Source organism: Lipophrys pholis, assembly GCF_963383615.2.
Source record: "Lipophrys pholis genome assembly, chromosome: 8".
Lineage (NCBI taxonomy): Eukaryota > Metazoa > Chordata > Actinopteri > Blenniiformes > Blenniidae > Lipophrys > Lipophrys pholis.
In genome coordinates, this window is record NC_137630.1 from 16,907,387 (window position 1) to 16,929,426 (window position 22,040).

Here is a 22,040-nt window from a genome sequence, read left to right on the forward strand (position 1 = left end):
TGTGAGACACTCTTTTCTTCAAATGGTTAGCACCACAAAGTCATTGCACTTTGCATTTCAACCTGCCTTGTTTTTACTCTGAATGTTTTCCGACCACGTCCGGAAATCAAACGCAGGTCCCCCAAACTCGAAATCAAGACTCCGCAACAATCTCAATAAAAGACGATGCATTAATCTTTCAATTAGCTTAAGGTTTAGATTCATTGGACACAAATAAACTATGAAGTGAAAGCAGTCATACATAGTTAACAAGCCCCTTATTAGGTTTTTATTTAAAAATATGCATTGAAATCTCTTTTAAGATTGTTTAAATGTACTAGTGTTGTAAATGGTATTTTCTCTAAATTAGTACAATATATAGTAAAATACAGTTACTTCAAATAGATACGAAACCTAGAAAATACTTCCAAACAGATCAATGATGGGGTAAAGGTACTCAAGTGCACAATTTTTCCACCCCGGCCGTGTATTTGTGAACGTTAAAGATGTAAATGACAACATCCAACGTGGATTTCTGCAAATCAGAAATGTAATGTGTGTGTCTTCTGCTGCCGAGATTTGAAAATGTATCGGGGGGAGAAGACACCTTCACAACTGCATGTTTGTGTTCATGCTGTGAGGAAATCATTCATTTGCATAATGTCTGCGACTAAAGGGAAGGGGCCGTGAAAAGTGTCGGGCATTTTGGTTAAACATCTTTTAGTAAATCCTCTCCGCAAACTTAGAAAGTATTTAGGTATTACTGCCTGCTTCATCCCTGTTTTCATGAGAAATCTGAAGAAGCAGATGTTTGAACCTCCTCAAAATGGTTCCTCATAATACAATGATGTGTGAAACGTATGTGCACAACCACACAACTACAGAATCGAGGGGGACCGGGTTTTGCATCAGTAATCTTGGTGCTAAAATGCGGTGATTCTGGGCTTTCACTAAAAAATTCCAGTTTTCATGTGAGTATGGTCAGAAGGTCTACCACTATGCATAAACAACGCAAAGGCAAAAACGAAACCTTGAATATAAAACACTGAATTCCCAGAAATAAGACAAAGCTTTAAGTTGCAACACAAGTAAAGGAGCTGCAATATTAAAACAAAAGATTGCTCAAATTAAAGTCATCGCACAAATCAAAAAACATCTGCTGAAATTTAAAAAGCCACAACTCAAATGCAAAAGCTACAACAAAAATGTAAAACAAAACGTACACCTCGAATTAGGAACGCTACAAGGGCCACAATTCAAATACAAAAGCCACAACTTAAATTTTAAAAGTGCACACCGAAAAGCAAAGACTCAAATACCAGAGCCACAAGTCAAATATAACAACTATGACATAAAAATAAAAGTCATTATACAAATGCAATAGCTTAACATAAAAAAGTGACAAATAAAATACAAAAGCCATAAATCAAATTCAAAATAGCCAATGACTGCAGATTTTGGTTGAGGAAGATAGATAAGTGAACCAAATGACTATTACATGTTGTCATGTACGAATCATAATAATTAGTCAACTTCTCACTCACTTCTGTTGTGATATTTTTATATTTGTTTTTTGCCTTTTGAGCTTCCTGAGCCAGATTAGGTACGTTCTTTATATAGGTTCTCCAAATTCATCAAAATCATTTATTTCAGTAACTTTTGCTTCACTTGGTGTTAAAGTATGTGCGTCCCCAAAGACAAACTCTTGAAATCATGTATATTTTAGCGCATATAGCAAAAACGTTACCAGGTGAAGGGCTTTGGTTCATTGATTCAACTGTAAATTCTGCTTAATATCAAAGGCAGCTTGAGGACAATGAGAGGCCATCATGTTAAAAGTGGATGAGGCATCTGAAGGTTATAGTTGAACATGTCAAATCCAACAAGTAAATTAAAGTAAAATGTGGAAGGATGTACTACAGCAAACAGGATCTACACAATGTCGACTCTGCTTTGTAAGGACGATGTGGACATCTGTGCAGGAGCACACGGTCATATCAGACCAATATCCATGTGTGTGTTCTTTCTTATGTTGTTGAGTCTTTGTGCCTGGAGCCTCTGGGTTTTTAGAGGCTGTGCCCTTTTCTCACTCGGCGTTCTCTCCACATCCCCAGCTCTCTCAGCTCCGTGGAACAGACAAGAAATTCACCTTGCTCCACGCCCTTGTGGAGCAGATCATGTTGCATGAACCGAAGTTGGCTGCTTTTACCCAAGACTTGGCAGAATTTGAAACTGTCCCTGGAGGTATTTACTCGTCAAGATTTGATCAAAACCGGTGAAAGAAAGAAGAAAAAAAAAGTGGTACTTTACAGTTCTGATTAAGTGAGACGTGTACTTTCTCTGTCACTGCTCTTTTTTTCCCCCCTCCTCTTTTGGACAGCTTCCATCAAGGGTTTGACCGCAGAAGTAGATGGTGAGTAGATCACATTTTACTACAGTGCCACATTTTACTACCATGTCCAAAGACTGTTCAATTTGCTGAGATTGCTGTGATATTGACTCCCCTTTTCTGTGCCAGCAGAGTTATTTGTGAGGGAGTGTGATAGTAACATTTTCTCGATCTTTCTGCAGCTGCAGTGTCAGTATACTTTGTCGAAGCACAGTGATCTCATTGTCTAGGGAGTATAGGGTCTCAATCCAATATATTGTCTATATGATGACTTACAAACAGTCGCCACCAGCACAAACAGAGCACGCCGCGGCACACAGGAGACAGCATCTGATTTAAAGCAGCTATTTGCCACAGTGTTCAAATATCATGGATTGTAACCAAGATGTGTTTTTCTTCAGTCCTGAAAAATGAACTGCAGAAAGTCGTCCAGCACAGAAAGACATCCAAGAAGAGGAATGCAGGAGCTCCACATCCAAACTTCTTCGAAGACCTGAAGGTGATCCAGCAACCCTTCCTGTTTATTATATATTCATGTGATCTCGGTGTAACACAGTGGAGCATTTTTGTAAACAAACATGGTGTTGATTGAATTCAGCGTCTCTCATCCACCCGCCTCCATTAATCCAGGAATGAAAATTCAGGTCATGCCACATTATTTTGAAAATACGTTCATTAATTGTTCAATATCTGAAAAGGTAAAACACTTCACATGAGTTCAAGTCAAACGCTGCGTAAACACAAATCCGTATTGGATAATTGCAGCACCTTAAAGATTTAGGAAACGTCACGCGAGAAGAAAATTCAGGAAAGTGAATTGAAAGTGAGGGTGAAGGAGAAGAACCTTCACAACTGTGTGTTTATACATGCTGTGAGGAAATGATTAATTTGCATAATGTCATCAACTAAAGTGCCTTTTGCTGAATGAGCCATGAAAAGTTCACTTCATGTTCAGTTCAGCAACCAAAGAGAGCAGCTCATGCATGCATTGTTGTCTGGCGTGAGTAGCTCAAGCTGCGTTATTGCGGTGTTGCATTGACACATGAGTGTGGGTCAGTGTAGTCCCCCCAACGAGTTCAACTGAAGTTACATTAGATTCGGATTTAATTTGATTGTCATTGCCTTCGTCACATATGAAAAACAACAAAATGCAGGTTTACATAATAGAAAATTATATTTTTTGTTTTGGCACTGTAGCAGCATTCAGTTATCATACACTGACACCTAGTGGTTCCAGATGGTACGTACTGGTGCAATCTGACATAAGAGTGGCAAGACCAGTCATACAACTAAAAAAGTGTGATTTATAGTTTGGAAATTAACCAAATACTAATTACAATGAGAAGTAGCACAAAACCAGCTAAGCTAAAACTATGCAAACAGCAACAGACAGATATTTCTTTATAATTTGATCTCACGTGTTTTTTAGATTGAGGCTATGCTAAGGTTGATTATATATAGAAAGTCTTTTGACTGCTTTCAGGGGGACTGAGTTAGTTCCTCCCCCAGTAAAAAAACAAATAACAATTAAGGAGGTTAGTGACAACGGGAGACACCAGCTCTGCAACTCCTTTTATATACAGTCACAAAGCCACTAAAGCCTCATTAACTAAAATTGGCCAACTTTGTGAGGGTAATCAGTCTCGTAACCATACAATTGCGAAACACATTATTCTGAACTTATTGTGTTGAGATAAATCCTCTCTGTGAGCAAGTCTTCCCGGCTGCTTCAATCATGCTGCTGTAGAAATGACCTGCTGTCAAACGTTACAAGTCAGACAAACAAATAGGAAAACACTAAAGGGAGACAGAAATGTGAAGCAGTGTGAACACAAGTAGGTTGTTAAGTTCCCGGTCCTTTGTTTCTTGTCGCGGCGCTGACGAAACAGCGTTTGTAATTCAACTTTATAATGAATCTTCCAACCTGCATCTCTCTCACTTACGCACTGTTTCCATCCAGATAATATATTCCTCTGTGTGTGTGTGTGTGTGTGTATGTGTGTGTCAGCTCGCCTCAGATTTTCCTCCTGCCTTCCCTCTCATGTGAAATTTACTAGGAAATTAAATCAAACACAGTGGTGCTATATATAAACATTTCCATTTGTTTTCTTCATATTTTGCACCTTCTAGCAGGGAATACTTTAAAATACATATTGCATGAGGCCGAACATACTGTTTTCAGTGATGCTGCCAAATACTTGGTCCTTGAGTAAAAAAAAACAAAAAACAAAACCAAAACACGACCTAACGCCTCTGCAGAGTGGCGAATCGTCACTAAAGGTTCGTACGACTGAACCGTCCGGAAGTCGGAAGCCACCAGTGTCATTGAGTATCAGGCTTTAAAATGATGTATCTTTAACTATATCGATGTGTTGTGAGGGTAATTATTAGCATTCTATTAACCTTTTTAAAAAAGATTTGCTTATTTGGATTCCTCTGTTCCTCAGATCCTGATCGATAAGTACCACGCGGATCTCTCAGCTCTGACGAAGACGTGCGAGGAGATGAAGAAACTCTACTCTGTCATACTGGTAATCCTTGAGTTATTATTTCAATATCTCTTTTGTAAAGCCTCAAAGATGGATGACTCCCTGTCCTGGTTGCGTTTAGATGGCCCTCTTCAATTATTTGTCATATTATCTCCCCTCCACACCGTGAGAGCACATATATCTTAGATGAGAGGAAGTCCAGCAGGTTACCGCTTTCTTTCTTTTTTCTCCACAGCAGGTGACCTTCAGGGCTTACTTGAGTATATAATGCAGCTCGTATACACTTTATAGCTATCGTTTAAAAAGCGAGCGCAGCCGATTTGCAGCTGTGAAATATGTTCTGCTTACTTGCGCCTTCCTTTTTTTAGTTTTGAAAGTCGGATGTTGCCAGAAGTGTGAGAGACAGGTTCATCCTGACCACAAGCGTGTGATGTTGCATTAATGAATGCTCAACAAAATATTAAAGATAAGAAACTGTTAAAGCGTCCCGACGGGTTTCTGTTACAGCCTTTATCCATAAAGCACTGGATGAGCCCACAAGGAGACATAATGAGCTATTTAGTTATAAGCTTTTGTTTTGAAATAGGCCTGACTGCATTACATTGGGTTCTTTGGTTGTTGTTTTTTTTAGGTTAATTTAATTTGATCTGAATTCCATTCATGGTTTGACCATTTGTGGAGTAGGTGCCATCTCTAGGGGACTAGTTATTTCTGCGAGTTTATTTTTATTGATCTGCGCGTTCACTTTTCACACTTGAGCTGAAACTCGAGAACAAAATTTGAGTTATGGAGAAAACAAAAAACAACAAACATCAATTCCCAGAGCCACAGAATACAAAAGTATTCACACTGTGTTCAGGTAAGTTCAGCATACGAGGAATGTGTTTTGGGTTTTTGGGTAGCAAAGAAGTGAAAATAGAGACACTTGTACTTACATAACATTTACACATATTCACATACAAACATCGATATGATAACAAATATTTGTAGCGTGTAAACATATTTGCAAGTGACAGAAGGTAAAGGCCCATATTCACATATAAGAATGAAGATGTCAATGGCGTATAAACACACAGGCATATTTACATGTTATAAGGCTTCTCCTGCACATAGAAATGTGACCATACTAAAGAAAACCTTGCTGAAGCGCTTTGTTTACAGTGTGTACTACCTGAGGAAGACAGAAAAGACCACCACTGTGTTCAACCTGATCATACAATTACGTAGGATGTTTACTCCTAACATCAAGAATATTACGTTTACATTTCTGTCATCCACAGGCACACTGTACAAAGCAGCAGCAGCATTATAACAGGCACTTAAACTCATTCTAACACCCTTTATCTGTCATTAAAAAAATGCCAATATAAACATATGTGTGTGTGTGTGTGTGTGTGTGTGTGTGTGTGTGTGTGTGTGTGTGTGTGTGTGTGTGTGTGTGTGTGTGTGTGTGTGTTTTCTGTTTCATTTCATAAAAACAAAAAAGATTGAGAAATGCGATTCAATAGTATTGTTATGCGAAACTGCAAATAGTATTACTGCTTTATTTTTTACAGTCGTTTAATCAATAAGAGTTGACTAGCACAGGCTTTTAATGAGGGAATGGATGTTAGTGGTGTGAATTTGAGTTTTTATGCCGTATCCTCAAATATGAAACTCCAGAATTACTGAAAGCCTGATCACATTTTATGAGGTTTTAGTGAGACTTAATGGGACCTTTTTTTTGTCTTTATTGACTTAGGAAAGTAGGAAATATCTAATCTCAAGCTCCAAAGATACACACCAATGTAAATATCAATGTGAAGACTGCTCACTTCCATCATTTGATATGATATTATTGCTGTTATTCTCGTTCAAACAATCAACATCATATCATCAATCTGGAATTTAAAGGGTTCTCGATATAACACACACCGAGTGTACTATATCTTTGCTTTTACTATTTTTTATGTGTATTTTCACCTTAAAAAAGTAATTGTACAGATACTGATCTGACTTTTGATCAGTGGGTTGATCTACTGCAAATGGAAAAATCTGCACTCAACGTAGCAGTCAGGGAAAAACCTCTTTCTACTCATCCGTCCTCCAAACAAAACTCTCCCGAGTCCTTTAAGTTGACACGCAAGCGTCACGTCACTTCCCTCTTTCTCGTGTATTTGTTGCCTCTGAAGGTCACACTGTGCGTACATGTGGATTGTTTTTGCTACTTGTACAGTTGACCCATATGACAGTTTTCCTCATGAGGATAACTGGATGATCTCTCACAGAGGAAAACTCCCTTGTGCACGTATTATCAGATTTAGGGGAGGCACTGGTCCTTGTGTATTCTTTCATCACGATGTGTAAAAAGCAGAACATTTTCTTTGCTCACTAACCTGCTGTGATTGTGTTTATAGAGCTCAGGCCTACTTTTGACATCTTAACCGGTGCTATGTCTTTTTTTATGGTGTCCTCCACCAAAAAGCGATCAATACAAAAGTAATGCCTATTTTCTCTGCTTTCCCATGTCTCTATGGACAATCCGTCATCAAAGAGAGGCCACTTACCCTTTCTGCTGTATTTGAACACTGTGATATGATAGCGCAAGGTGTGAGCTTCAGGACTGGAGGGGAATTGTCTTACACTTGGCCCACAATTAGGTTTCTGTGCAGTCCAACGACGCACACTCAGAAAACTTTTATAGACGATGGCGTGACTGCTAGATGTTAGAGCTCTACAAGCCATCATGTGCCGTTTGCATGAGTATTCAGGCTTCCACAAAGAGTGTGCTGCATTGCAATATTTGATCCCGATTACAACGTTTTTTAATAGTAAATGAGTTAATTTAAGTGTAACTTGTGTGTTACTTTTAAAGGATCTCTCAATCAGGACGGCTTAATAATGTGCACACACACACACACACACACACATATATATATATACACACATACGAATGATGTCATTAACGTTATTCCACACAAAAAAGATAAAACCGATTCAGACTCCAACTAATGAATTTTTCACTATGAGGGTGCTCACCACTACACCACTGTGTGGTCCACCAGTGAAATGAATGGTTAAACAATCCGGACAATGTGCATGTGTATTTTGTTTGTGTGGTGGATACAAAGCTACTTTCGGGAAGTATCTAACTTAATTTAGCACTAACACCCAAAACAAATGGCTCATCTCACTGAAAGCGTTTCACTGACACCATCCAATAAAAACTCTCGAAACTCCAGCAAGACAAAGTTCCTTGTTGACTCCACAGCTAAGTCCTCACATCTGTCAGACAGCAGTTACTCTCAGGCTCCTACACAAACTGTGAAGGACGAGCGGCTCCGTAGCCGAGCAGCAGCTGTGGTTCACTGCCTGCGCTCACTGAGACAGACACTCCCTGTAGGGGTGTTGAGGCTGTTGTAGTGTAACACACGGTTACATAAGTGAAGACATAAAAATATAGGTTGGTGAAGGTGTAACATCGTGCTTCTGGTTGAGCGTGAATTAAACATGAGGCATTGCGCAGGTTGTGCTGAGAGGCCGCTCCGGTTAAAATAGAAACCTGTCTGCACGTCAGATGGACGGCTGAGAGCGTGAAACACCTCTCGTGTGGCTGCCGGTGCTAACAGCCTCCAAGGTTTGGTCGTGAGACTCCAACCGAGGCTTGAATGCTTCAGTGGCTTGTTCAAGTCCAGGTGATCTCAGCGTGAAGCTCAGTCTTATCGCCTTTCAATGACATTATTAGGTCAGTCATCAAGTAGATGTGGATTCGGAGCAGCTTTTCCTTGCTTGAGATTTGTGGATGAAAAATGCAAAGCAGTTTGGTAAACTTGTATTACAGCAGAAAAATATATGCAAAAACTATTATCTGCATCCAATTTAAACTCATGAAGCAATGAAGAAACACGCCTCACATGCTGATGAGAAAATGTTTCTCACTCCGCTGCAGCTTTTCAGTTTTTTGTGCAAATATCAGATTGGTATTGATCGTCTCATCTAAAAGTCAGCAAAAATGGCAAATAAGCTTTTTCTTCAAAATGTTAAATATTTTAAACAGAAACCTTACAGATTGCTGTAATATTCCTTATATTTCCGATACATCTCTTCCAGGTATAATTAAGAATGTTCTGGAGCCGTGGCCTTTTCAGAGTTTAACAAGTTGACCTTTAACTGTAGTGTCTCCTTCAGGCCAGGACTTATTTTGTAATCAACAAGCCAAACTGCTAAAACATCCCACAAGTCCCTGCTTGTTTATTCAAACATCCTCTGCTGGAAACTTGAGATATTTGATGGATATTGGTTTCTTTTTTGTGGCATCATTTTCAGGGTGATTTGTGTCTTCTTTACACCTTCATCTGACAAGTCACCATATTTGATAACTATCTCATTTGTTCATATTTTGATAAAAAGTCAAATATCACTGATCACTTTATGCTAAACATAAAACTTATGTTATTCATATCTTTATGTGCATTAAAATATATTAAAAATATAACACAAAAATCAAATGTCAAATAGATAAATAAATTGATCATGTCAAATGTCAAATCAAAAAGGAAAAAAATATAAATACGGTAAGCAATAATACTCTAATTGTTTGCAAAGAGCACATTGAATGGTGGGGCATTATTACTCAATACCCAAATTCAGTGTTAATAGTCAACACAGTCGATTGGACTTGTCATCTGTGACAAATATCCTTATTAAATGCTCATGCATAAAAGTAAAACTAAGGAAGTGAAGGATATATGACGACCTTGACTATAGGGCAACCGCCATGTTTACAAGGCTCATACTTCGTTTTGGTCGAGCACATGTTGTGTTGAATATCAGCAAGGGAGACATGGACCCTTGAGTCACACATGCGAGCACGTGCACTCACCTGAAATCAAATGCCTCCTGGTTCCATACAGTTTTATATACAGTCTTCAGTGTCCCCGGACTATTTCTGTATGGATCTCCAGCCTCCATGCTTTTTGTTGTGCAGAGCCGGGCATTAAGATGTGAGCTGAATATCAGACCGACAATATAAAACGAACCCACTTTTCAGATCTATATCCAGGGGAGAAAACCGTATATTAGGACCAATATGGTAATCATTAAATCAATCCATCTTCTATAGCTACTGCCATCCCATCACAGGGCAAACACACACAGAGACAGACAACCACACACACACACACTTACACCTCAGGGCTTTTTAAGTCACCAATTACCCTCAAATCCATGTAGTTGGCCTTTAGTCCCTCAAGCCCAACTTATATTCAAGCTGGTGACACCCTCGCTATTGCTTGAAATAGGTTATTTAGTAAATCGGCTTCCACACGTGTTTACGCACAACTATTTAGTAGATGAGGCGCTCAAAGTTCACCAACAGAGAGAATGAACTCCGTCCACTCCGCAGGTCTCTGCTCCATCTGCTTCTGTAACTCCCTCTCTCCTCCAGTCACTGAGCTCTGAAGCTGTGCATAAGAAATATCCTAAAAAACACTATGAACCCCTTCGGGTGTGCAGGAGAACATGATTGAGACTGACTGGGCCGTGGTGGAGAACAGGACAGCAGCAGGTTGGGGAAAAGGCGTCATATTTAGTCGCATCTTGTTACAGGGGAGGAAAGAAGAGAATTCATTAAGACGCCCTCGCAAAAAAAAACAACAACATGCAAATTTATTAAACGTGGAAGAAGACGCTTGTGCAAGTTTTGGGGGTTGATTTTGCAGATGTCTCTCTTTTTTGTGTGTGTGGTTGTTACTCTGGAGACAGGATAACATTAAAAACCAGTGCTAAATAAAAGAGGAGGTTTTATGTAACTTGTCCTCGCTAATTCCTCATAATTTGATGGATTTTCGAATTAAGAGCATGTCGTCAACACTGAAGGCAGATACCACTACGCTCACAATTAATACAATATTTAATGCAATACATAAGTGAGACATTATATCACAAAGTTAATTTCAAGTTGGCGACTGCATATAAAGTGCTCTTGATCGTGCTTCCCTCAGCAAAATGCTCAGCCTCGGAGATTAACGATAATACATTTTATTGTGGGGGTTTAGAATGTTTTAATTTGCTCAGTCAGTTGATAGCGGGACCTTGATTTACTAGAATCTTGTGTAAAGGGCGCACAAGAGTTGCACACTCACAAATGGAGAGATGGCGAGGTGAGAAATCAGAAATTTGCAATATTTAATATGAGAACGAGCTTTTAGAAATAGCATCATTATCATTTCTGGGTTCCTTTGCCCACGGAATCCCATGGAAAATGTCTGGGATGAGCTGAGTCGCCATTTAGGAGCTCATAACGCTGCACCCCAGAACCTGAATGACCTGAGAGCCGCCCTTCAAGAAGAGTGGGACGCCATGATGCCTCAGCAGGCAATAAGTCGACGTGTGGACCTACCTTCATGATATAATCACGATATTGCTGTAGCATTAACTTTGACAAACTTTATGAATTTTGCCCAAAAGCCAAATATCCCAAACAGTTTGTGAGTCGTCTATGAGAGAAGTCAATTTTATATTTTCAATAATATGTCAAGACATTTGCTTCAAAGAACTCTGCGATATGGACAGAAATGTTCCCGTCTCCTTTTCCATTACCAACCTGTGAACATCCTTATAACTCCATTATATCATAATTATTAAGTTTACACAGCTTTTAGGGTAAATGCTTTTGCAAATTTAATTTATGATTTTAATTGTCAGCACACTCCACCTCTGACTTTCATGAATTCACTATGCCGGCTTGGAGATGAAGAACTTCTGTATAATAGCGGACCTTCTTTTCTTTCATTTTATTTTGGAGATTAGCGTTTGCCACCACAGCATGATACGCATGCAACCAACAGTCAATCTCATTATCCTTCTTATCCTCACTCGTTAAAGTGAAACCACACTGATTCGAAAAACAGGCACTCCCTTTATTGCTACCAAAATCCCTTTTCAGGTGCGGTTGTAAATTGGTTTTTATTTGCCGTCGTGTGTGTTTGTAAAAAAATCCCTGGAAATATTCAACGTGCACAAAAAACAATGGAGTTGATCAGCTAACCAGCTGTGGAGAAGATTATATCCCTCAAAACTAAGCAAAAGGACATTTCTTTCCTTTTTAGTCCAGCTAAAGAGTACTATCGAGCATCCCGGTCAGATCCAGAAAATATACTAGGAGAAAAGTATATAGACTAATTTACACATTTGATGCAAGAAGGGAATGTTTTATAGAGTGAACAGGTGTTAATTAACAAACAGCTTTCTTTTTCTATAAGGAACTCTGCTGGAAGCCTCCTACACCTTTGTAAATTTTTCAGAAATGTGATTTCTGCAGGGAAACCTACTCGGCGGGGTGTGCGTGTGTGTGTGCGCGTGTGTGCGTGTGTGTGTGTGTGTGTGTGTGTGTGTGTGTGTGTGTGTGTGTGTGTGTGTGTGTGTACATGCACCATCATAACATGTAATGATATGCAGGATGCCTGGACAGAGGAGGATTGAGTGGATCTGCTGAACAGCAGTTATAATGGGCATGTTCAACATCTGCATTGAAATTAATGGCTGCTTTCAGTCTCCTGATAGTCCCACAGCTGTATCTGCCGCTGATCAGCTAAAGACGGTGTGAGTAAACAAAGCTAAATATCTGTTGGACCAGCTGCATTTCCAACGTGATTTCAATGTCAATTTAACTTCTCCTTTTTGTTAAACCATAGCGCAATGTTCTCCACACAGAGCGATGCGACTTTAAATGGGCAGCTTGAGACCGAGACAAACTGAGACACTTGGAGTAAAACCAAAGAGCGCGTCTGCCTCCAGAGCATATGCCCCCCCCCCCCCCAAAAAAAAACCTCATTTACCCAAAAACCAGCGGATGTTGTCACTACGATAGTTTGAACTTCTACTGGTGAGAATAATTACATAAACATAGTGGGCATATGCAGTATGACACATGGTTCAGTTTGTAACCCTGTATGGAAAAAAATATATATAATTATGTCCAAACGGAAACTGAATTGGACTCGCAAAATTTCATATACATTTATCTGCACAAACTATCAACACCCAAAAATAGGCTCTATTGCAAATAACAATAATCTTTTTCCTCCGTCCTTTTGTACTTAAGTAGATTTCAGAATCCCTTCTTTCTTAATTTTAAGGGGGAAACACTGAAACATTTGAAAGCGAGACTTTGTCTATTTACTTTGGTCGCTTTTTAAAATGTGTCAGGATTCCATTCCATTTGTATTTGATAAAAAGCTTGCGCAAAACATCTATTGCGTTCTCTTTTCCATGTTTGATACACTTCTGAGTTCTGGTATTTAACAATATATTGTGTTGTTTGCAAAAAAGTAAGTCATAATTTCAAAAATGGACAAGCTTTGTAGCTTGCACTACTTTTATGTGCACAGTGCATATTATTGAATATTACTGTACACACATGGGTGTAATTATGTAATGAATTATTGTGACATAAAAGAGAAGTAATGTCTATACAAAGGCGTAGGATTAAACAAGTCCGTACTTCTTCCTCCCCCGTTTCGAACATGTAAAGCTCGTGCCATATATGAAAAATGGAGTGTGCTATTGCTGATATTTACATTTTTATTGTTATTTCGCTTTATTCATTTTGATGTTTCTTCTTTTTTACATTTTCGAAAATTTCATTCAGTCATCCATTCATTGATTCATTGATTCATGTGAAAATGGCAAAACACAATGGTGTTGGTGTTGTCACGAGAAGCGTCTATTTTCATATTTCTCGTATCATTTTTTAGTTTTGTGAGACAATGTGTACGTTCCTCATTGTGGTCACTTGCCCATTAAGGGGTTCAGTGAAGGAGTAACGTTTTCACAAGTATTTGTATTTCTATTTAATTGAAGAATAAACGTCTGCTCTCATTTAGATGCACTAAATCAATTAAACGTCGTGAGAAGGTAAGGAAATAAAATGTCAGTGTTTGTTGTGCATGTTATAAGATTCACGGCGCATATTATTTGTTAGGCAATAATAACATATACAGATTTAAAGACACACGACAAGTTAAATTCATGAAGCCGAGTGCGGTGTTAAGAGAATGGCAAAAGAGAGTCGGCAGCGTAGCGCGAGTCTGGTCAGTCAGCAGCATGTGAAAAGGCAATTAGAACTCTTAACCACCGTGACCCTTTCTGATAAAGTTGGACTGAAGAATTACCAACATTTTCGTGGCGGTGACCCTCACCCACTGAGGTACAAGTATTAATTTGGCAGCACATGCTATAAGTACACTCAAGGACTGGGTTGCATGCAGAGGCAGTATATGAGTTAATTACATCAGAGGACCATTGTTCCAGAGAACGTTCGCGACCCGGGAGCCAGTTCACTAACGACAATCAAGGCAGCTGTTAATTTGTAAAACCATTTCGAAAAGCTCAAAGTTCTAATCAAAGTGTAATTGCTGTCATTTTAAAGTTTATCATTTCAAAGTAATTGATTTTTTTTTTTGTTTTGTTTTGTTTTGTCCAGGTAAAATTTGGAGAACCTGCGGATCAAGACTCTCAGGAGCTCTTTGGATTAATTTGTCAGTTTGTTCAGGACTTCAGAGGATTACAAGCTCAGATGGTCTGAGTTACAGGCTCCTTGATGAAGGACTCTGAAGCTGCAGATTTTAATGCCGATAACACGGATCTCACCTTTTTGGCCTCTCAGTTCTACATTTGGAGTCCGACCAATTAATCAGCCAATTGTTCCATGAGAAAATAATCGGTAATCGGCCAAAAGTTGGTTGATTGACACCGACGTTCACACTTTTTGAAGAAATAACACGCTGGGAATTTGATGTTTTTTCTGATGTCCTTGTGTTCATCCGTATCCAGCAGAGGAGGCTCTGACTCCTCTCACGTCACGCTCCAGTCATCCCATCGCAGAGTGAAAAGTTGAGTGTTAAGTTGAGACAAACTCAGGGAGAACACGCAAAAAAACTCCACATAGGAAGGATGCAACCGTGAACTCAACTTGTGCTAACCACCAACACTACTGTGCAGCCCTTGTTCATTTCTGTCAGGATGATTGTTTCTTTAATGTTAACAGTGTCTTTACTCTAGTTGCCTTTATGATGAAGGTTTGGTACATTTACTACTGGGATTCTTCAATGGTTGTACACTATTTGTCATTTTGGTCTGTTGTAATGTAACTATGTAACTGTTCATGGATGTAATTCATTGTAGAGCGGCGCTCATGTACCTGGATGACTGGCTGGCTGTGGAAGTCGGTGCTGTCGATATAAAAGCGATCGATTTCGCTTCATCACTTCATGTCCAAGGCCGACTCCGTGTTTACCGACATCGGTTCTGAGTTCAAATGTGTAATGAAGGACTGGAGACCCTTTTGGTGGTGAGGAGCACTCCGGTGCTGAAGTGCGCTGTTAATACCGGCAGCTGTCTGCTGGCAGAGCAACAAAACAGACGTCCCTTCAGAGGCCGGCTGAGGTGGGCGTACTCTGGGTTTTTGATTATTGTGAACATCTGGGGACGTTTTCTCTCCGGGAGGACCTCCGAGGCCGTCTGCCATTCAAGAGCGCATCTGCGAGGGGGCCAGCGGCACGGCCGGGGACGCAGAACTGCCCCTTCAAGGAACAGAAAGGTCTCCGCTGAGGTGATTTATGTGCTTTAGTGTGCCTGACATTTTATTCAGTTTACAGAAAAAAAACGAAAAAAAACTGTATGGTTTTAAGTGCGACTCGGTGTGTAATGAATGAGACCCCTTACAGAGCAGAAAGGTTGCACATTTTCCTCTGAAAGGAGAAGCCAATCAATTTAATTAAAGCTTTGACACAAACTGGTGTTTCTTAGCAATGAATGCTATTTTTTGCTGAGCTCGGTCTTACAGTTGCTATTTAACTATTAATTTGTTCAGATTGATCTTGGAACCGCACCCCTCCATCTCCCATCACTACGAATGCTTCGTCTCACACCACCTAGTTAGTTTTTGTGGACTTCATACCATTTCCACATTAAAGTAAATTATTGTTGATGACACTTTATTTTTGCGGCTGCCGTAATTGCTTAGCAGCTTTTTAAACCCTTTAATTGACCTCCATTACAATGATCAAAACTTCAAAATTCAGCTTTTAAAATGTGCATTTTGATGACTTGATCAGCAGTTCTCCTTTTTAATCAAAATATCTCAAATTAAAAGGAAAAACGAAGAAACAGTGGCAGTTTCTGATACCTGAAGAAGAAAAGAGAGATAAAACTACAAATTCAATGTCTCACCTTTTCTTGTAGGATTATAGGAACCTCCTTAAAGTCTGTCGACCCTGATGACTTGTGTTGTGACTCAATTTTATTTGTATATGGTGGCACGTTGCAGTGCATTTCGTTTGTGGGGGGGAAGAGCATACAGCTTTTTTTTTAATTGGCAGCAAAGGGAGTAAAACTAATTCTCGTCGGATGAAAAGTAAACTTGTTCAGGGTCACATTTCAGCAGCTTTAGTGTGGCTGTCCATGACTTTAAAGCCGTTTTGTTGCTGCGTTTGGCCAAAAGTTGCACCAGTAGTGGATAAAAATCATTACTAGTAAGTCACAGTAGTTCTACTAGTCTGCTGATTTGTCTCACTAGTACATGAACCTTAAGTTGGATATCAAGAATATCCAATAAATGCTCAAATGGCTTTTCATACTGTGTCTTTTTTTATGATCTCCTAGTAACTGATGCAACGTCAGCTTAATGAACAGACTGACAAACACAGTAATGACAGCTCAAATACCGTTACCATTATACAGCTATCTGAACATTCTTAAGACAAACTAAGGGAGCTTATTAAAACAATGCAATAATTACTTTCACCTCCCCCCCAAAAAAAGAGTAATTTCTTATTTGTGATAACTAGTAAAGTAGTGACTTCTTTTTCAAAGGAGTAACTGCAATTATTTACCATCATTTCTGTCTGAACTTTTACACATAAAAACAGAAATATTGGGAGATATTTTTCTTTTTCTTTTTCTTGAACAAGGTCAACTTTGTGAGGTTTGAACCAATCAGGTTGTGCTCAACAGAAGTCATGTTACAGCAACAAAGGCAGAGTAAATAACGTCCCAAGAAGGACAACAAAACGTCCCATGGTCACACTTCAAGAAGTTCTACACAAGTGGAGTGTGTGTGTGTGTGTTTTTTTTTTTTCAATTCATTCATCCAATCCAGAGTGATGGAGCCGATCCCAGGTGAACGATGGTGAAGGTTGCTGCTCAGCTGCTCGGCTCATCAGTACATCACAGATGTTAACTTGTCAATGTAAGATGCGGTGGACCTGATTTAGGAAAGAAATGTGAACAGGGCTCAAAATATCACTTCGCCAGTTTAGTATGCTTGCGTTCATGAATATAAGATATCAGGAGTTTCCCAGATCACGCAAAACACTATGCTAATAGAATACTGTACAACGCACAGTCATTTACTACTTTTTGCATTATTTTATTTTTTTGAAATTGCATCTGTTTTTGAACCACATTTGAAAAAGAAGTACAAAACGGATCAGATGGATGCTGCTTTTATTGTGTGTCAAATTCCAGTCACACTCTTATACTTGTTGGAGCTCAGCAACCCATCTTTGTCACTCAGTGACAATCGCAAGCAAAAGAACACGGAAACTATTCAATTGACAGCAGATTATTTTTGTGGAAAAAGAGCCTAATGCACACAAAACCCTCATTCAAATACTCGTTGCATGTGCTGTCACTCACGCGAGCATTAGTCGGTCAGCCGCAAAACGCACACACAACAATTTGTTTGCGTGAGCGATTTCTTATACATGCTTCTCACAGGATTTTAATAAATATGTTGTTCTCGCTGTGCGTGTGTGGGTTTTCTGCAGGTACTCCGGTTCCCTCCCACAGCCCAAAAACATCTCTTAAAGATGAGCTGGTGACTCTAAATTGCCCCCTGGTGTGATTGTGTGAGTGTTTTCTGTTTATCTGTGTTTGCAGTGTGATGGACTGGTGACCTGTCCAGGGTGTATAGTCAGCTGGGATTGGCTGGGATTGGCTGAATTTCCCCCCCCCCGGAGACAACCTGGTAGGCAAAGAGGTGTAGGGAAGCAATGGATGGTTGGAAAATAATCAATTTGTAATGTTTTATTTAACATTGGTCATAAATTGTGTTCACTCCAGGCGGTAGGAATTATTTTAATAGTTTCAGGCCTTTGGTGCAGCTCTATATGAGAGTCCACTAACAAATGAACACAACTTAGAGGATATATATTAGTGCAATAATGGTAATGCTCAGTCACGCTGTAACAGCTTGTTGCAGTGTCCCAAGAGGCCAGAAAATTATTGAAGTCAAGCCACCAGGTTATTTTTACTTTGTTCAGCTCATTAACTGGCAGCTGTTTAGTGTTGATTGGTCAGATTTGTTCACACAATCATCAAGCAAAGTTATTCACACCAGACTGAATACTTCATCTGTATGTTCAAACACATTTTGGTGGGAAATCTGCATGAATAGAAAGTAATTAACCTGCAGGGATGATTTGAAAAATATCTTTATATCTTTTTTTCCTCTCTTTTTAAAACGGACATGATCCCAGTTTAATAACTTTGAATCTCCATTGATTTGGTATTGATTTGGACACATGCCTCTAAATTGTTGAAACAACCCCATGAAATCTAAATATACAATATTTAACCTTCACAGTGACGGACATCAACTGTCTCTATCAGTGACTGACAGCCCGTAGTTCTGACTGCCTCTTGCGAACTGCCAGTTTCATCTCTTTGAGAATGACGCATGTGTTACATTACTTTGTATGTTTAACTAATGTATAACTGTGGTGTAGAAATGGGCCTGTACGTTTTTGAAGAAGGCTGCTCATTATATGCGACACTGTCAGTGCGGTACAAGCAGAGTACATACACTCCCCTTGACTGTTAATTAATTTCCTCCGTGACTTCTGCTTTTCGTCGGGACACAGTGGAGGATCTCGATTTTATTCCTTTACATTTCGCTTCTCCTTTCCTGGCGATAAAACGATCCAAGGCGGCTGTAGCCCACCTTAGTCTATAAGGAGCAAGTTAAAATATGAAGTTATTTGACTCCTAACAGATAAGATGTTAATTGTTTTTGAGACTTTGAACTGTGAGACAAAAGTACCAGTCACCACACCACCATATACAGAGAACTTTGTATTTCCGGGCCTTTCTGTGGGACGTTTGCATGTTCTACTTGTGTATGTGGGGGTTTTTTTCTGTAGAAACTCCAACTTTCTCATCCTTTTTAATATTTTCAGACACTTTGTAAGGCTGCACTGTGGTGTGGTTTCTCGCACAGCTCAGTGTTTTTGGAGACATGCTGTTAGACTGCACAGTGGAGTGGCGTTCACACTAGTGTCACACTGAAGAAAGCTTCACCCGATTCCGTAACTGGATCGCTGCAGTCGATCAGAGGCTGGAGACCATGCCATGCTTGAGATAGAGCTGTGTGTCCCACACTTGAAGCCTTTTCTCAAAGCTGCCACTGAAACCAACAGGGTTGTGCTGTCTTCATAGCCACTGGTGAACTTCTAACATCAAAGACAAAAACAGAAAGATAATGTTTCTTAAAAAAACATTTCTGCAGTACTTAAATAGAAAGTGAATTCCTTCAATCAGAATTATGACGCAGTCCCAGTGAATAAAAGAAATGGGCCCAGGGAGTCTTGACCTTGGAGGTCCTGCTGAAGCGAGGGGTCCTTGAAAGGATTTTCTATTGGGTTTCCATCAGAATAAGCCAACTTGTATAGTCTCTGGGCAGCTACAGAAAGCACAGGGAAGAACAACAATCCATCCAATGGAAGTCAGTAGTTGGGGCTTTGTGAGATTGTCAACAAAGCGCTTCCTGAAGGACACTGGGATTACTTCAGGAAAGCAACACAAGGCACGTGCAAAGGGAGGGAAGCAAAGGATGCTTCTGTGTTTGACTGCAGAGAAACGACAAAAGCTGGACGAACATTTCTAAGGATATCCAGCAGCCGAGAGAAGAAAAGAGACCATCAGGAAATATTTCACTTTCCACTTGCCAGCCGCGTGAGATGCTGAATTTTAGATTTAGAAAATTTTATTTGGTCACTTTAAGAGTTTCATTTGACATTCACATCAGGTTTGTTTTTTTGATGTGCAACACATACTGTCATTCAGATCCAGCTCGTCCTGCTTTTTCATCATGATGTAACTTTTCACGTTAATCTAAACCACTGATCTGCACATGAAGACAGACTCCAATACGTTCTTCTCTCACTCAGTCTTGCTTTAGAGCAATAATGGTAAATGGACTTTTCGCTGACAGCAGCCCCAAAGCGCTTTACATGTTTCACCACATTCACCCATTCACACACACACACACACACACATTCACACGCCATTGGAGGCTGAAGCCGTGCAAGGTGCTGTCACTCCAACGGAAGGCAGGAGAACAGAAACAATGATGTATTACACTGTCAAGTACAGCCGAACACAAAACCGGGACATTCTTGTAAAAAGATTAGATATTTCTGTCTGATAATGTTTGAAATTCAAATGGTCTTTTTTGGACAGTATTTATACTTTAAGTCCTGAATGAGAAAGTGACTATATTGGACACTTTATGACTAACAATGATAAGTTGATTTTAGTATCACAAGATCCAGTTTGTGCAAGAATTATAGATCTTTTTTAATATGAGCAATTAAAAAAAAAAAGTCCCCGAAAGTAATATTTAGGCAATTTATTACCAAATAATACATTTTATTGTTGCACACCAGCTCTCATTGGCATATCGGATATGGAAAAATTGATTTAAAATCTTTTATAGCTTGTTTATTTAAGAGATATTTTTACATTTTAACACGTAAAATATGTGTGACGTTTCTTTTTTTATCAAATACAAAATGCAAATTTCAGAAAAGCGGGGGCAGGGGGAACAAAAGGCCGGAAAAGTACACAGTACTATTAACAAAAGAGCAGTCACTGAAGTATCAACATTTAAAGTTTCTAAATTTCTTCGGAGCACAAACCTTCTTACTATAAAGTTCTGCTGACCTGCAGGATATCAGACTCAGTCAGATCATGACATGACTCTTGACGGCAGCTGTTTAGCTCCTCAGATTGTCTTCAACTAAATGGATTAAATTGGAAATTTAAACCAGCATAGTGTCACACAATAAAGTTAGATGGATCAAAAACAAATATTTCTTCCACTTTTAATACTTGAAATAATTGTGTGATGGCATTTTTTGTTCCAAAAAAACATCTTGACCTCTGCAAAATTCAATCAGCTGAATTTTGTTCTATTACACAAACATGAACAAAAACTTTTAGTGAATAAAAAAATGACCCAAAAAAAAAGTCAATATTGTTTTTCTCTTGCAAAGAACAACAAATAGTCTTCTAATAATGAGTAGTTCTCAACCGGATGCTCTCAATGTGTTCTGTTTTTCAAACATTTACGAGTTAAGCACCTTTATCACATCCATTTGCTGGTTGGCAGCTTACTTGATTTTGCCATTTTGATCACTTTCAGCAGTGTAATCTCATGATCTGTTGTTGTTCAGCCACAAAGATCAAATGGCTGCATTCATAAACACAGATTTAATGAGGAGGATAAATCCCAAACACTGAATGTGCCAGACTTCTTTTTTTTTTTTAGGTTTAGCAATATTTTCTCTCGATTTTTCCTCCATTCATCTATCCAGAGGCCTCATTGTCAACTTTAAACAACACAGCAGTTCATGCTTGGAGCTAAATTATTATTATTATTTTTTTTAAAGTAATGCATGACCTGCGGTTGAACCCTTACCTCAACAAACCCCCAAAACATCCTAATATCTGTCTGGCTTTGATTTTTAATCCATGGTGCACCGTTAAAACTGAGGGAGCCCGAGCATGTAGCGCTTTGTAAGTCAGAGGAAGGGCATTAAAATTGATCTGCTGTTTTACGGGGAGCGCAAAGTGTCACAAGGACAGAGGCGACGAGCTCATGTCGCTGACCTCCCGTCAATATCCTCACAGGACAAAACCACAGGGTGTGATGTTGAATCATTACCGAATACAATCAGGACCTGCAGGAACATTATAAATAACGCCTTCTCAAAAAAACAAACACATATTAATAAAAAAAAAATTCAAATAAAGTGTGCAACACCCTACTATGTCACCTGCTTTGGCAGCGTCTTTGGTAAGCCAACGATAATCAAGTTCAAATAAAAAAAATGTTTCATTGGAAAAAAAAAACCCCAGCA

General features: G+C 39.2%; 1 protein-coding gene across 1 annotated transcript in view; it reads left to right on the top strand.

Annotated features, from left to right (window-relative positions):
- LOC308112983 (uncharacterized protein) overlaps window positions 1–15,986 on the top strand; it is a 52,909-nt gene extending 36,923 nt beyond the window's left edge. The window contains exons 13-17 of the mRNA XM_080468841.1: window positions 2,094–2,223; window positions 2,360–2,392; window positions 2,770–2,867; window positions 4,816–4,899; window positions 14,321–15,986. Coding sequence (XP_080324967.1) covers window positions 2,094–2,223; window positions 2,360–2,392; window positions 2,770–2,867; window positions 4,816–4,899; window positions 14,321–14,422 — 447 coding nt within the window. The 3' untranslated portion in view covers window positions 14,423–15,986. The remainder of the gene's footprint in view (window positions 1–2,093; window positions 2,224–2,359; window positions 2,393–2,769; window positions 2,868–4,815; window positions 4,900–14,320) is intronic.
- Window positions 15,987–22,040: the final 6,054 nt, after the last annotated feature.